The sequence below is a fragment of the Nymphaea colorata genome, chromosome 10 (genome assembly GCF_008831285.2).
Source record: "Nymphaea colorata isolate Beijing-Zhang1983 chromosome 10, ASM883128v2, whole genome shotgun sequence".
Classification (NCBI taxonomy): domain Eukaryota; kingdom Viridiplantae; phylum Streptophyta; class Magnoliopsida; order Nymphaeales; family Nymphaeaceae; genus Nymphaea; species Nymphaea colorata.
The window spans coordinates 23,890,906-23,905,967 of record NC_045147.1 but is presented as its reverse complement, the minus strand read 5'-3'; the positions used below and the strand labels follow the sequence as shown (position 1 = coordinate 23,905,967).

At 40.0% G+C, this 15,062-nt stretch overlaps 3 protein-coding genes across 3 annotated transcripts in view; 1 reads left to right on the top strand and 2 right to left on the bottom strand.

Annotated features, from left to right (window-relative positions):
- The window catches only part of LOC116262536 (phospholipase D zeta 1), a 37,418-nt gene extending 33,462 nt beyond the window's left edge, over positions 1-3,956 (bottom strand). The window contains exons 1-4 of the mRNA XM_031641987.2: positions 3,442-3,956; positions 945-1,046; positions 642-763; positions 34-175 (exon numbers count right to left, since the gene is read on the bottom strand). Of these exons, the coding sequence (XP_031497847.1) occupies positions 34-175; positions 642-763; positions 945-1,046; positions 3,442-3,678 (603 nt within the window). The 5' untranslated portion in view covers positions 3,679-3,956. The remainder of the gene's footprint in view (positions 1-33; positions 176-641; positions 764-944; positions 1,047-3,441) is intronic.
- Positions 3,957-6,883: 2,927 nt separating this feature from the next.
- LOC116261931 (uncharacterized) lies at positions 6,884-11,429 on the bottom strand. The gene is made up of 8 exons (XM_031640883.2): positions 11,017-11,429; positions 10,466-10,532; positions 10,302-10,341; positions 10,074-10,206; positions 9,584-9,655; positions 8,218-8,298; positions 7,509-7,570; positions 6,884-7,153 (listed from the first exon to the last, which is right to left on the bottom strand). The coding sequence occupies exons 1-8, from the start codon at positions 11,329-11,331 to the stop codon at positions 7,087-7,089; spliced, it is 837 nt and encodes a 278-aa protein (XP_031496743.1). The 5' UTR covers positions 11,332-11,429; the 3' UTR covers positions 6,884-7,086.
- A 907-nt stretch (positions 11,430-12,336) lies between these two features.
- On the top strand, positions 12,337-14,750 carry LOC116263044 (uncharacterized). The gene is made up of 3 exons (XM_031642623.1): positions 12,337-12,486; positions 13,121-13,189; positions 13,903-14,750. Exons 1-3 carry the CDS (start codon positions 12,352-12,354, stop codon positions 14,524-14,526), a joined length of 828 nt encoding a protein of 275 aa, XP_031498483.1. The 5' UTR covers positions 12,337-12,351; the 3' UTR covers positions 14,527-14,750.
- The last annotated feature ends 312 nt before the right edge of the window (positions 14,751-15,062 follow it).

Here is a 15,062-nt window from a genome sequence, read left to right as displayed (position 1 = left end):
AGGAACACAATTACAAGCAGAGATCAACTATACCTCCCTAGAGTTTATTATGTCCAAGTTTCCCATGAAATGGTTTAAATAACCCTGCATTGCAACCTTTGCTCTATCTGAAATAGACTGCTGTCGTCCTAGTGCTGGTTTGATCATTGGAAAAGCTGCACTAGAAGGAACATCCCTGTCCAAGAACAACATCCCTCAGAAACCTGAATGTTGAGGACTTAAGTTTAAATACTGATTAGATTCATACATAGACCACAACATTAAAATAGATATTGAAAAGGCAGTTCATTTTAAAGGGCCCTTGCATGTGAATGTTCATAAAATGAAGATTGCAACAAATGATGCAGCGGACAATGTTAGAAAGTCCCTAAATGAAAAATTCAAACATTCAAGGTCATCAAATGGGAAGAGGCAGCGTAGGTGGTTTGGTTTGTAAAGTAAAACCTTCAGAACAGATAAAATACATGTTCATGCAACAAGATCTGCATATCTTACTGCGACAACTGAAAGAGTATAAAGGACCTATAATCTGTCTGCAATCCTTCCAACATACTCATGTTATCTAAATGTCAGTAGCTTTTATAAAACTACATCTGTTTGCGGAATGAATGAAAATAGCTGCACAATGACTCAGGAACAACCTATTTTTAGATGCATAATTTTCTTCATGCTGTGGCACATCAGCATCATCATCAACCTCATCCTCATCCTGTACAACTGCAGCATGATCTCCTATACCCAAGTTTTGGAGCCATTCTTTCACCTTGCATTTGAAATGTATACATAAGCACATTTAATATGCCTCATAAACACATCAGTAAGAGAGAATATTGTATGCCACCAAATACATGGTCAGTAGAAACTGATGATAGTTCTGTAGCACAAAACTGACTCTATGTTTTTCAAGAAAAAAAAAAGTGCAAGTGTAAAAGTTGAGAAATCACCTGTTCTTGTTTCTCATGGATTTCTTCAATGATAGCACGTTTTTTCAAAGCAAAATGCAAAAAGAAAACTTGTGATGCTTTCTTTAGCAACTGCCACTTGAACTGGAGGAGCAAAGAAACTTTAGTTAGAATACATGACAAAATTTTCCACCAAATTGCAACCATTGTGCAGCATCATAGTCTCTCAAGTAATGAAAAGGAAAAACAAGTATCAAATTTCGCAAATGTGAAGATAAGTGAACCATTTCTTATGCAACCATTTGCCCAATCACAACGTAGTTTAGTCACAGACTCAGAATCCCTGCATGACCTAGAGCTAGCAGTTCCAAGAACTAAAGAAAAATTAATAATCCACCTCTAGCATGATACGATTTAACACCCATGGATTCATGAGCATTGAGCAACGTCATTGACCTTTACTTTTCCGATGGCTATACGAGTTGAATATATTTCTTCCATGTAAATATGCAACAAGTTCATCTATTTGTTCCTATTTGAAACATGAACGACCTTGTTCAACATCCATGTAACCATAATTTGGTAGTAAATTCGACCAGTTGTTTAGAGAGTCCCTTTTTGCTCCATGATCTCACAACAAGACTCCTCGTAGCATCAGAACATGCCATATACCTTAAGGAATTAAGTCACAGCTAAAGGCTTCATTCCCCTTGAAGAAAGAAAGAATCCACTGACAGAAACATATATTCATAACTATTTCCCAATTAAACGAAATTACTATCTAAAAATCCCATTAGAAAAACAGATATTAAAATAATAAAGCTACATGACTCCCGCTATCCAACTTAACCAACAAGAACTACCAAGATCATCACTTATCAGTGCCTTCATCTTCCATTAAGATACCTGAACAACAGCGCCAAATCAAGGCATGAAGTGCACAACTAACTCCAATTTCCAATGGTCAGCTCCACGACAATTGTATCTACTGCCAGGAGCGTGTGCACCTCTACTTCTACTTGACCTCACTTACAATTAATTTGTAGATTATGTCACTTGCAAACAATCTTAAATTGATAAAAATAACTAAAATTAGGTACCAAACATTGTTGTTCATCTTTTTTCTTTTTTTTTGTCTGAGGACGAGAGAAGATGATAATTGTAGTCCAGACATCCCAGCAAACAATTAAAGGACGCCCTGTCATTGTGGCACAGTTCAATGTCCAACTCCTTCGTAATCTCCTTTTCCACCAAGGATAGATTTTCTGTTGATTTTTATTGTAACACCCTAGAAATTTGGTCTCATACTGAAGATTGTGAAAGATCTTCAATGACTTATAAAAGGGAGTCATTAATGAGATGATTGTCCTGGTTCCTAACTTTTTTGAGGCTGTAACCGAAACTGTTAGGGGGCAGATTGGAATCTGCCAAACCTGGGGCCCTTGCCCAGGAGTGGGTCGGGTTGTTACAGTGGTATCAGAGCAGTTTCAACACTCGGACCTATGGTCCCACACGCACGAACGCGTGTGCCGTAAAGGGGTGGATTGTAACACATCAGAAATTTAGTCCCGTATTGAAGATTGTGAGGGATCTTCAATGACTTATAAAAGAATGTCATTAATGAGATGATTGTCCTAGTTCTTAATCTTTTCGAGGCTGGAGCCGAAACTGCTAGAGGGCAGTTTGGGATCCACCAAACCAGGGGCCTAAACCCAGGAGTAGGTAGGGTTGTTACACTGATGGTGTCAAAACTGCAAAGGATGTGCATTGCAGGCTTCATACGCCAAACCTCTTTTAACTTGAAGATCTCGAGCCAACCCACTTAATCAGATACATGGAGTGACCCCTGGTGGGTCTTTGTGGGGCATACCGGCTTACCAGTTAATACAAAACTTGTTGGTAAACTAAGCACTATTTCACCAAACCTTGGAGCAACAATCTATATAGAAATCAATATTAATATCATATCAATTAACGTGGAATATGGAGAATAACACGCAAACAAGCAAAATTGTCCAATCTCTTAAGGTTCTCTCTGTATGACTGTATCCAAACAGATCTTTCTGCTTTGCTTGAGTTTCTATGTCATTTTATCTTTTGCCAGACTCTTGAACGTGTAGCTAAAGTAAACTCTTTACCAACCTCTTTGCTGTTTCGAGAAAGGTTAACGCTAATCCTCACCTTCCAATAACTAGAAAAGGAAATCATGATTCCTTGGCTTAAGATGATGAAAGCTTCAAGAATAACATCGAAAACTTAAATTCCTCTCAGTAATTCACCAACAATTCTTTGCTCGGGAAACATTTAATCGTCCAAGTCCATCAAGAACAAACAAATACAGTTCAAAACAAAAAATCTCCTCTTATGCCTTGTGAGTCGTGATTCCCGAAGCATCCAATGCCAATACATCAATTAATAGATATTTCAACAAAAGGAATAAAGCGGAATAAAAGGTGCAATAACATAATTTGGTCTGTAACGTCACTGCGATAAACCACTAACGATACTAAAATCAAGCAATAAAGTGCAAGGATCATGCCTGTTTATATTGAAATTCGAGTGTATAAGACAGCAACGCAGGGGTGATGTCGCTCGCGTCCGGCCTCGACACAGAGACGATCTTCACATTGGGCAGCTCGTCGAATATCCACATCAATTCCGACCCTTGGCGGAAGGAATACGACGACGAGGTAGCCAAAGGCGGCTCGGATTGCATCTGGACATACTGGTGGGCACCCCCTGCGTGGATTAAATTGTCCGACGAATCTCTTGCCATGAGGCCGCGCTCCGGCACAATTCCGTCCGCAACCCGTCGATTTCGGCGATGACAAGCCCGTTGGAACCCGAATTGCTTCCAATCTCCTCCTCCTTCCGGGAATCACAAAACTAGGCCCCAGAGTACGGCGAATTACTAGGCCTCTCGCGCCAAGACGCAGGCGGATGAGGAAGAGGAGAGTTTCCTGGTACGAAGAGGAGCACGCCTTTTCCGTCGTTCGTTCTTCTCTCCCTCTCTTCCCTCGTGGCACGTCCAGCACAACTCCGACGTCGACACGGAAATTCGAGGGGATGGCTGGCGAAGGGGGCCTCAATTTAAACCCTCTAACGAACTTGAATATTTCGGTTCCATTGTCGAACCGGTTTCATATCATTCCGGAATCGCCAACCAACGTCACTGGGAAACAAATGACCTTTCTAATCGCCTCTTGTTTGAAGGCGCTATATTTAATCGCCTCAATTACAACCAAAAGAAGCAATTAAATGACATACCACAAAAAATTTGAGCACGCTTTTGTAAGTTTTTTTCATTTTACTTTGTTGAAAAAACTTTGAAAATTTGTTTGTTGGCATTATATTACACAATGTCACAAAATTAATCTGATTTAATATGATGGTTTTGTAGCTAAAATGTATCAGATTTGAATACCAACTTCAAATTATGTCACCTGATGAATATAAATCTAGCCAACTTGTTGTAAAGAGATGTACGCTTAAATTGAAGATGCATGTACAATTTACTGGTCAACCGTGAGAAATTGGATATCCAACCAAATATATATTTTTTTAAAATGTTATATGCCACCGACCATACGTGTATTCTTCAGTCGGAATCCTATCAAATTAAGAACAAGTATTTTAAGTTCAGGTGGAATTTATTAATCAACAGTTACCTGATTCATTGGCAGCTTAACGTTTCCTCATCGCTGCTGCCTGTCTTAAAATTGTAAAACCTTGAGCTAGTTTTGGCCTAATTGGAAGTCAAGAAAATCCAGAACGTTTTGAGAATGCAATGCTAATCAATTCATATCCAGGTAAGGAATATGTGGCGTCTAGGCTTGCTGTAGCTTAACTTTGGATGTGGAATGAACATTGTACCAGACTGACTGCTTCCTTTCCAGTTCGTTCGTAAGGTAAAGTTCTTTCGTTTCCCCCTTAATTTCTTTACATGAAATAACTAGATTCAGGCAGACCGACCCCGAGATTGAACTGATGACCACCTTGAATCGACCCGCTAACTGAGCCAGGTGGCTTAATTCTGGTTGTTTTCTTGATCTAAAAGCTCTCTCTGATAAATTAATCTGAGTTTGAATGGTTGGTAGGTTCTTGAGTGGAGCTGAGTCTCACGCTTTTTATGAAGTCTCAAATTCAATATCAGACAGAATAAAGTGATGCTTATCAAATTTGAGGAAACGGCATTAGGTTGGCCGCGTACCATACGGACGCATGTGATTTGCTATCCTTGAATTGCAGGAGTTAAAAGTTTGAAAATAAAAATAAGAAGAAACTTGTGACACGTAACCTGTGTAATGTTGAAGCCATGTGGTAGATAGGTTAAAGGCCAACCGCCTCTTGCTAAAGACAATTACTAGAAAAATGGCAGGATTTTGTTGCTCGGTTTCATTGGCTGATCACTTGTACGGTAATATATATATATATATATATATATATATATATATATATATATCCTTATTTTTTTTTCCCAAGTCAAGAGATGGAATTCAACACGATAGTCGTTCCAAATTGCAAAGGCATTAATGTCCACGGTGCACCGAACTCTTGATCGTAGGAAAAAAAGGAAGCCGCGTGGAAAAAAACAAGGTTTTGAACGAGATCATCAAGAAGCCGCAAGAGGCTTAGGCTTAGCAGAACGCAGATAAAACTCAGACCTGCTAAGTGTCAGTCGGCAGTATAAAACTAATTGACGAAAATGGCTGATATTATCAATCAAAGACAATTACTGATATCAACAAAGTTGTTGAAAAGAGAAAGAATATCTAAAATAGAAAAAAATTGTGTGGCATGTAGATAATCTCATTGGTGGTTGATATTCTACTGTATAAACCTATAATACATTTGAGAAAACAAAAAGGGAAGTCTTGAATGAAACTAGTTCTCCAATGTTTTTTCTTTCTTCTAAAAGAAATGGGAGACCAAAAAGGATCTAGATGAGCTACTATTTTCCAGATTCGATTAAATTCTTCAGGGGGGAGGAGCCCAGACGGTGGCTGGATTTTCGGCGTACCAGACAAATTATTGGGAAATCTACCTGTCAAAAGGTCATAAATGGAGGATGGACGCGCTTGCTAGCAATGGGCATCCCAAGTTTGACTAGACTCCGATCTTTTTCCGCCAATAGGAACTACACATGAGAATGTTCCACTCTACCATGCATCTGGAATTGGGCTCCATCTTGGGATCTAAGATACTGATTTGAATGATCTTATCCGCTGTTAAGTAAAATTAAATCCATATCCGTATACAACATTAATGACTTCAGAAACAACTTTATCAGAGATAACCTCTTTCACCCAGGCACTATCTTGGCCTTTAACACAAGCACTAGCTAGAAATGCTTCGACAGTATTACTGCCGAAAAGAACAGGAAACCTCTGATCTAAATACATTTCCTTTACCGCGAAACTATAAATTTCAGGCCCTTGATCTCTAATGAAGACACCAAATTTTTGAAACTTTTTTTACTTGAAGGACATGGATTTGTAAACCTTTTATCTTAAAATCCATGAATCTCAAGCTAGAATCCCCATCTTTGACCTGAAATCTATGAACTTGAGGTATAATGGGTCTTAATTTTTTGCTTCTCATTGCTATAACTGTGGATTTAAGGTAGGCTGAACCTTAAAGCACACCTGCAAATCTAGAATATGGTGTAATCAAATGCCTCGTCAATTAAGAATCCATTAACCTGGATTTAAGCCTTGAGGCCCTTGACCGAAAGAAACTTGATGGTCAAGAATGAACAGTCCATCACAGCAGGGCGCTTAGTGAATTGGGACAAAAGTCGACCGTAATGAACGTCAAATCTGGCTTTTTTATGCAGGACACTGCCAAGCAATTTATAGCGGACACTGCTAAACTTTGGGTTCATCTGAAAAAAAATACACTGCACCCTTTTGAGTGAACCCCTACAAAAAAGACGATCTAAGATCGAGCAGGACTGTCATAGTGATGCCAAACTCGGACAATGATTCGTAATAGTTCTAATAGCTTAATTGAAATAGAGAAAATTCGTTTTTATTCGTTACGAAACGGCTACAATTTAGCAAGTAGGAGGGGCACTCAGCTTCTTTTATTATGTAGAAAAGATGAATTACATAGATTGGATGCACCGACGTGCAGATCCTGCAGATTCTGTACCACGTAAATGGCAATCTGCAGAAAATCATGGCTACTGAGATATCCAATTACGGCAAAGGCAATGAACCTTTGCAAGAGCAGCCATATAATCATCAGACCTATCAGACAAGCATGAAAAACAGAGTGTCAGCTCTACCACTGTCACACACTCACACACTACACACATACACAGAGTTACAGGCATGTAGTCACAAACATGTACACACATGCATGAGAAGACACATGTACACAGACACATACAAAGCTGAAAGAACCACCAACTTATTGGTTAGTAACACGTCCTTGTGTATGTGAATGTGTATCATTGATATTTTCGTTTCAAATGGCATGTTCACATACATCGGAATGAAGATGTGACAGATAGAATGCCAATATTGCAAACTAGATTAGATCGGTTAAAGAAAATCAATTATCTGGAGAGAAAAAAAACAATCGTAGGGTTTCCTTGCTAACCTCAACCCGTATGGAGATTCGCATGAATCAACAATACATTTTTTAGCAGCATCTGAATCCCCCTGCACAAATAAAAGAGGGTGTTATTCAGAGTAAGAAATTGTCTATAAAAATAAGCATGTTTACCATGTCCATGCTGAGATCATAACAGATCAATAGCTAGATATGCCTTTTGTCTGGCCTTCTGTTACCACAGTGGAGTTTTTTAAAGTGCCCGTTTTGCGTTTCAAGTTAAGAAATGGAGAAAACACACAACCAACAATTAATCATTGGAGACGTTATGCCATGAATGGGCATATGTTGATGATGAGAGCTCTCATCCGGAAAAAGCCATTGCAAGCATGACCGTTCCATAAGAAATCTGTTGCTATCCAGGAGAGAAAGACAAATTGGCAAGGTCTTGGAACACCAGATACTTCTTGGGTGGCGGGGAGCTACAACTCAATGTAGAAACTTTCTCACTATTGTTCCAGCCTTTCATTGTGTTTTCTCCACTATTTTCTGCCAAACTCGTTTCAGCTCTTCATTGTGTTAATTCATGAACAGTACCATGGCAATAACTTCCTAAGAAAAAATCAAATGAATCTTTTTCTTAAATAGAGCCACTACATGATTGCTTACCAACACTTAACTGAACTACACAATTTAGTACATAGACTTGACATGTATACTTCCATTTAAATGGAGAAACGTAAGGCCTGAATCAAACCTGAGATTCATGATAGAGTCCAGCATAAAGGGTCGCATAAAAACATTCATTCTCTTTCCCACTAGAGAAATCTAAAACAAGCTGCAAGAACCATAGAAACTTCTTGTTAGCAGATGCTTATTTCTTTTGAAAAATGCATGCAACCAGGTTAGTTCAGATTAGAGGAAATTGAATGAACATTGATCGTCTTTAATTGAAATTAAAAATAAACATATTTGACAAATTGCTTCCCAGCTTTTTTTTGCACATGCATAGTGTTTTGTTTGCAGCAAGGCCCATACAATGTAACAGTTAAATTCTGGTTTCTGATAGCTTCAGTAACAGAAGCTATTTATTCAAAGTCATCGCCAGATGGCTTCCCCTTGAAAACTATGAGAGAATTGAAAGTTAAAGGAACTAAAAGGTGTTCAATAATTCAATGTTTCCAAGCCTATAAGTTGTTAGCCTATCCTGTAGCCAGTAAGCCATTGAAACTGTCGAGTAAAAGAGATCAATTTTGCAAAAAATGCTTCTGTTACCTTATTGTCCACACATTAAATAAAAAGGAGTGAAGACAACGTGAAGAAAGGATTAAAATATTAGAGGGTAGAAACAGTTAATAAATAAGATGGCTGATTATTTGTTTTCCAAGGAATAATATCCAAATCAAGCTCCTTTCAGCATATATAGGCCACTTATTCGTGCAGCTATCTATGCTTATAGCAAACCCATAAAACAGATGATTCAGCATAAGCAAAAGCAATCACTTGCTAGGATTTTCTAGATAAACAGTTACCAAACATCTTTATTTTGTGTTATTGAAGTAGCCTAAATGAGCAGGCTAAGAAGATCTGCTCTTGCCATTCAATGAGTCTATATGAGAAGAAAAGCTGCTGCTTGTTGATTTTTAACCTACAAATTCGAGCAAGTCTTTACAACACAAATACAAGCGAACAGATGGTGGACCATTTCACTTCGCAGCTCTACCTGTGAAAGACACAGGGTTCCATCAGCAGAAAGAGAGTTGTGGTGAAAGAGGCATAAGGTGTTAGTTGAACAACTTGTTACTTGGCCAACAATTATTTGGAACAGGACAAAGGTAAGTTAGACACCTCTTATGCTATTGAAGCTTGATATTAAATTGAAGAAAACCAATCCAAAAAAATTAAGAAAAGCTAACTTAATTTCGAGAACATGGCTATCTAGTGGTATTTTGTAGAGTAAGTTGCAAAGAAGCTAAGTAAAATTTAGAAGAAGACTTACAAATAAGTAAGAAGCTAAGTAAAACATAGAAGAGAACTTAAAAATGAGCTAACAAAGCATAAACTGATGCTGGCCGCAGGACAACTTCAAGTCATCAAAATAAATATGTAGGATCTGCTTGTACCTTGTTTGGGTCCCCTCCATTCTTAAAAAGAGCATATGCCTCGCGCATGACGGGACGTGGATCTCGTCCAACCTGTATTTAAGATTAAAATCAATAGATTAACCTATTCTAGATTAGATCCCTTTAAGTCCCAATGAACGCTCAGCCATAGCTTGCTTATTATTGTTAAAAATAATCTGGACCAATGACTGAACTGAGTCACCATATCATGGACCATATGATGCATGGTTTTAGAGTCACATACGTTATATGAATCCTAATGCATTTGGTATACTGAATTTCTGGGGCGTCTTCAAATGTGTGCTTGTATAATACAACGTTGCCCGGATTTATCATGGCATGTTGCAATACTATCCAAAATCAGAGTAGTTCGTGACAAACAAAAAAATTAGGAGACCACACTCGACGAGTGCAAACGAAAATGATGAAAAAAAAAAATTTTGATATTATGAAAAGCAGAAACTAAGGTACTGAAGCATTGCCAACTTGCCTCCAGGAAGCGCCTTCGTGCTTCTTCTACTCCATATACCTGAGCTTCACACAAAAAACACCAAATGGACTCTTCTGTGTCATTTGGGTTCTCTGCAACGTCTAGCCGAAACTGCTCTGCCCCTTCTTTAAACCTACATTTTGCAGCAACAGCCACTTTACTTCAGAAAAATCTGCCCACAAAAGGCTAAAACTAGAGACGTGTCGAGATTGAACCTTGAAAGAATACCTATCAAGATAATACAATGACAATCCCCTCTGCCAAAGATCTGAGCAAGTTCATCAATAAACCAAACGTTTATGAGAAACTCCAGCAAGTAACGAATGCAGATCGTCCAGTGAGTAGAAGAAACAAAAGAATGCCGATTATGTAGAAGTCAACATAAATTTTACAAGCTTTCTGCCGAGGGTCCAGCTCGATTGCTCGGTCAAATTCAGCCATCGATCCTTCAACATCACCCTTCACCACAAACATACCGAGACTGGGTTAGAATTTAAGAAGGTTTTCACTGAACAGCACCACAAATGTTTGCCACAGCATATCAAAAAGTGTCGAGACCAACCAAATATTGCCATTTACAACAGCCAATATTTTCTAGAAGGCGGTATCTTGGGAGGAACCAACGCAATGGCCTGAAGCGGCGTCTATGATAAACTAATACAGAAAGATTGGAAAATTCGATTCTTCAGCAGAACCTCTCGGGAGACTTAAGATGTGTCTAAAACTCTTTCTAGGGAAAGGAATTCAGATTTAACGCTATGTGAAGGAATACCAAGGAATTGTTCGAACTGCAAAGGGGGTCGTATAGGAACCACGACTACAGAAAATCCATAGAACTGTATAAGGGAACCGTATGAATGCGTGTATACTTCAACGAGAAGGGAGCTTGTAAAACGCCTACGAAGACCAATCAAAACGAAGAGATGCCAAACTGCAAATCTACCTGCCGAAAGAGCAACATGCCTTTTCTAACAGCAAACAACGCCTCTCGATCAGGCCTATCGCCGCCGGTTAACGCATCCCAAATCGAAGAAACGGAAGATATAAATATCCCTCGGCGTCGAAACAGCGCCAGTTGGGCTCTGAGGGGATCTAGCGTCATGTAACCGAAGCCATAGATTGCTGGTTTGCTGCGCAAGAGACTTCTTGAAGAGCAGGATATGGTGGGTACATGCTCCTTGAAGTATAAGGAAGAAGTAGAGGAACAGCAGGTCAGTGGTGGAGAGACTGAAAGCGTAGGCTGTACGTTCACAGCCATGCTCGACGTCTCAGAGACTTCATGGCCCTGAAACGGCCCGACAGTTCATCACTTATCCACGGGGAGTAAGCGCTGAGAGAGGAGAGTGTGGTCTAACTTCCAAGCGTGCCTATTTATCGGGCCCGGGTGAACATTTTGTAAATTGGTATTGTTGCTGTTTGGGACTGAAGGTGGCTTTGGGAAGGTAGTTGATTACCTGAGAAAAGATAAGAAAGATCATTAGAATTTGAAATTCTTGGATTTAGCACCAGAAGCCTCTTATTTTAGTCATAAATTGGTCTTCCTGACAAAGTAAAATAGTAAACAGTTGATTCCAGATTTGGATCGTAGGTCTGACTTGGAATTCTTAGTTTGTTCAACCATAAATTTTAGAATGAATTTCTTGCCAAACTAACAAAGCTATACCACAATTCTTAGATTCTTAAACCATAAATTTTAGTTTGAATACTTGCCACATTATCAAAGCCACACCACAATGAATCACCAATTAAAATACTTACCATCCATCCAAAACATATTGTTAGTGTTCCACTGGCACATAGCACCGTGTGATCTGTTGTAGCCTCAAAATGTTGCTACCCGTATAATTAAATAAATAGTTAAATTTTGAGCATTTTACATAGGTTTGAGGGCAGGAAAAAAAAAACACTAAGGCTAAAGGAATTGAGGCGTTAATCATAATGTAAAGGGGTATCTTTTTACAAATCCAAGCGACCCTGTGCAAACGTCAAGTAAAATGTCCCAAACAGAGGGTGCATATAGCTGCCGAATAAGCTTTTTGAAATCAAAGCTCTCTTCTAAGATGCTTTCCAGATAGTTGGGGTCGGGTTAGATGACAACGCAGCTCTCTGCGATTCAAAGATTTTACATGAAGCTTCTAGCATCGCCACGTTGACAACAGGGTGGGATGGTTTGAGAAGGACACGAGTTTTTTTCGGTCAGTTTACTTTACTGCTTATAAAGATGTCGACGCACCTTGGCTGTGAACTCAGTTGTGCAGGGAAAAAGAGTGAAGGGAGAATGATGCAATACAAAGCGGTGGCAGGAGCCATGAAGGCATGGCTTCCTTGTGCTGGTAGTAGTCTCTCACAGTTCGCGAGGGCGACGGCCGGACCGAACCTCAGGAGGACCACGCCTGGCCTTCCGGCGTCGGAGGTATCTATCCCCCAAAATCACCTTCTTCTGTTTCGGTTGTGGTAACTCTCATCCTGCTTCTGTGCACGTTCTGAACTTTCTGGTGCAACAGGTACATGTTCGCCGTGTCCTGTTTCCGATTCTAACATTTTTGGCCCCTTTGCCTCCTTCCGTCTTCGCACCTACTTAGAAACAGTTGCTGTAATCTCTCAGGCCATGAGGATGAACCGTCAATCTGATTTACCCAGTTAAAATTAACATGTCAAATCATTAAACATTTGTATGATCTCTCATAAATATGAGGGCGGCTGTAAAAAGTAATTGAAGCAAAAACTCAATAGTTTTTTGTTGAAATGGTATGGTTTAGATGTCAGTTCATTCATTTGTAAATAAGAGGCTATAATTGAACCCGTCCAGATCAACCCATCTAGCAGTCTGAAGTCTGATCTGCTTGAAATAATGCAGAAGTATGGATTTAAACAGGCTCCAGGTTTAGGGTCTTGCTTCAGTTTCTTAGCCATTATTTTGTTTCATCAACCTCGAAGAGAGGTACACATAATATCCGACCATATGGAGTGTGTACAGTCAAACATATACCAACTTATGAGTACAGAGATGTGTCGAGTTCACATTTTAACACACCATTGTTTTGCAGGCTCAGTCCGTGGAAAAAGAAGAAGCAGGACAAGAAAGTGGACGCGTGCCAAGGCCTGCCAAGTCAGAGGTATGCCAACGAAACCTTTCCGTGAAAGCAGATGTGCAGTCTGCGCAGTCAATTCTTCAAGCAGCACTCTTACTGTAAGGATGTATTGGTACTAATTTCAAGCATAATTACTTTTTTTATATGCACCAAGGAGAACAATGAGATCGTCTTCTTCTATGCCATTGCTTGGAGAGAACATAACAAAAGGAATATATTCAGATTTGAAACCTTTCAAAAGTATCTTGATTCTTCTCCCCAACCAGTCCTCAGAAAGCAGGTCGAGCTCAGGGAGAGATTGTGATAGGATGTAAAGCTACAAAAATATGTCCCTATATCCGTTTATGTAACTGTATTGGGACGGAAAGCCAGTCAATTGTGCTGTCGCCGAACCATCTGACTCTGCAAATGTATAGAAGTGGCTAGAATCTAGACATTGCTGTCCAATTAGCATTTGGTCCCATAAGAACAGTTTGATCCCCCAGGGACGCCAATAACAACGTTTTCCGCAGTGAATCTTTCACTCCTTCATGGGAATACATTTGATAATGATATAGTCATATCTACAGAAGAACTGCAGGGATCCGTACGCTACGTGTTTGTTTACGGTAGTAACCAATGAGCAGAAGATGGGTCCTCGCAGGAGTTGGAGTCTTAATTGAACCGTTTCATGCGGAGGGACGTCCCTGTGCAAACGTACTTGTGATTAAAGGGTCATGGGTTTGTGGAATTTGCAGGCTGAATCTGTGGAAGACCAAGAAGTAGGCGAAGAAAGTGGAGAAGAAGAGGAGGAGGCATGGAGGAGAGCTCCACCGAAGGACCCCGGAACAGTGGAAGAGTTTCTAGTAGGAGGCGTGGAAGAGACGCCAATAGCACCAACCCCGCCTCTACGTTCTCCGTCTTTGAAGCACACCGAAGCGAGCCCACCCATCGGGCAGTCCTTACAGCAGAAGCGCAGTCTTCACACCATTGATAGGCGTGTCCTGGACGAAGCAGTATGCGCTGGGCTGGACGGATCTCCACCCAAAGGTGCAGCAGAGAGCAATCAGGAGCATGATGAGAATGAAGACGAACATCCGGATACTCTATTAAAGCAGAAACCGTCGCCTCTTTCTGAGATTGAGTTCGCAGACACCAGGTTTCCCATATCTCAGGCCTTGGACAGTGAGGTCACCAAGGAACCAATTGAAGAAGTTGTGGGTTTTACAAAAGAGCAGCTTGATACTGCCGAGGAGGCCCTTCTTAGAGGACAACGCTTGTTTGATGAAGCAAAGAGTAGAGGGGGCGACCCTGACTTCCCCCCATCAAGGGTCCTCCGGACTTTGCTAAAAAGTAGGAAATCTATGGAAGCACCAAATTAATTTGATGCTGCAGGCGCTTGGCTTGGTTCTGTAGATCTTGTAGGCCTATCTCCTCTGCTTTTTACTGGTTTTTTTACCTGGCTATTTGTGTACATCTGGTTTTGTCACAACTTCTTGTTGGAGAGGCCACCTCTGTAGTTTGTAAATATTCATCTTGTTTCTTGTTTCTTTCTCATGATATTTGGAAAAAGAAAAGGGGAAAAGGAGGCTAAAATTGTGTCCCAGTTTGGTTTGTGAATTTTTTTGCTTAAAGGAACAAAATGGTGGGGATTCGTATCATACTCAACGGCCTACTCAGTTCGGTCAGACTGAACTCTGTGTAATCAAGCTCCAATTTTGAACGTCGATTTCAACAACAAAGTTTTAGACCTAATTCAGATCTGATTAGCATGAGATCGGACATTCATATGTAATTCAATAGGAATTCTGTTTGAGGTGTATTGAGTATTGAGATCAGGCACAAATTTGGTTACGGAATTGCATGCTGAATTTTGATTTGACTAGTGACTACACCTAGATTTATTTACTGGATCTAA

Bases quoted from the DNA above. Each gene is read 5' to 3' on its own strand.
- LOC116261931 (XM_031640883.2), bottom strand. From the start codon at position 11,331: ATGGCTGTGAACGTACAGCCTACGCTTTCAGTCTCTCCACCACTGACC. The intron at 10,533-11,016 runs GTAGATTTGCAG...TTTGTGGTGAAG, and splicing joins GCATGTTGCTCTTTCGGCAG to GGTGATGTTGAAGGATCGAT. The intron at 8,299-9,583 runs GTACAAGCAGAT...TGGTTCTTGCAG, and splicing joins ATGGAGGGGACCCAAACAAG to CTTGTTTTAGATTTCTCTAG.
- LOC116263044 (XM_031642623.1), top strand. From the start codon at position 12,352: ATGATGCAATACAAAGCGGTGGCAGGAGCCATGAAGGCATGGCTTCCT. The intron at 12,487-13,120 runs GTATCTATCCCC...ATTGTTTTGCAG, and splicing joins CTGGCCTTCCGGCGTCGGAG to GCTCAGTCCGTGGAAAAAGA. The intron at 13,190-13,902 runs GTATGCCAACGA...TGGAATTTGCAG, and splicing joins CAAGGCCTGCCAAGTCAGAG to GCTGAATCTGTGGAAGACCA.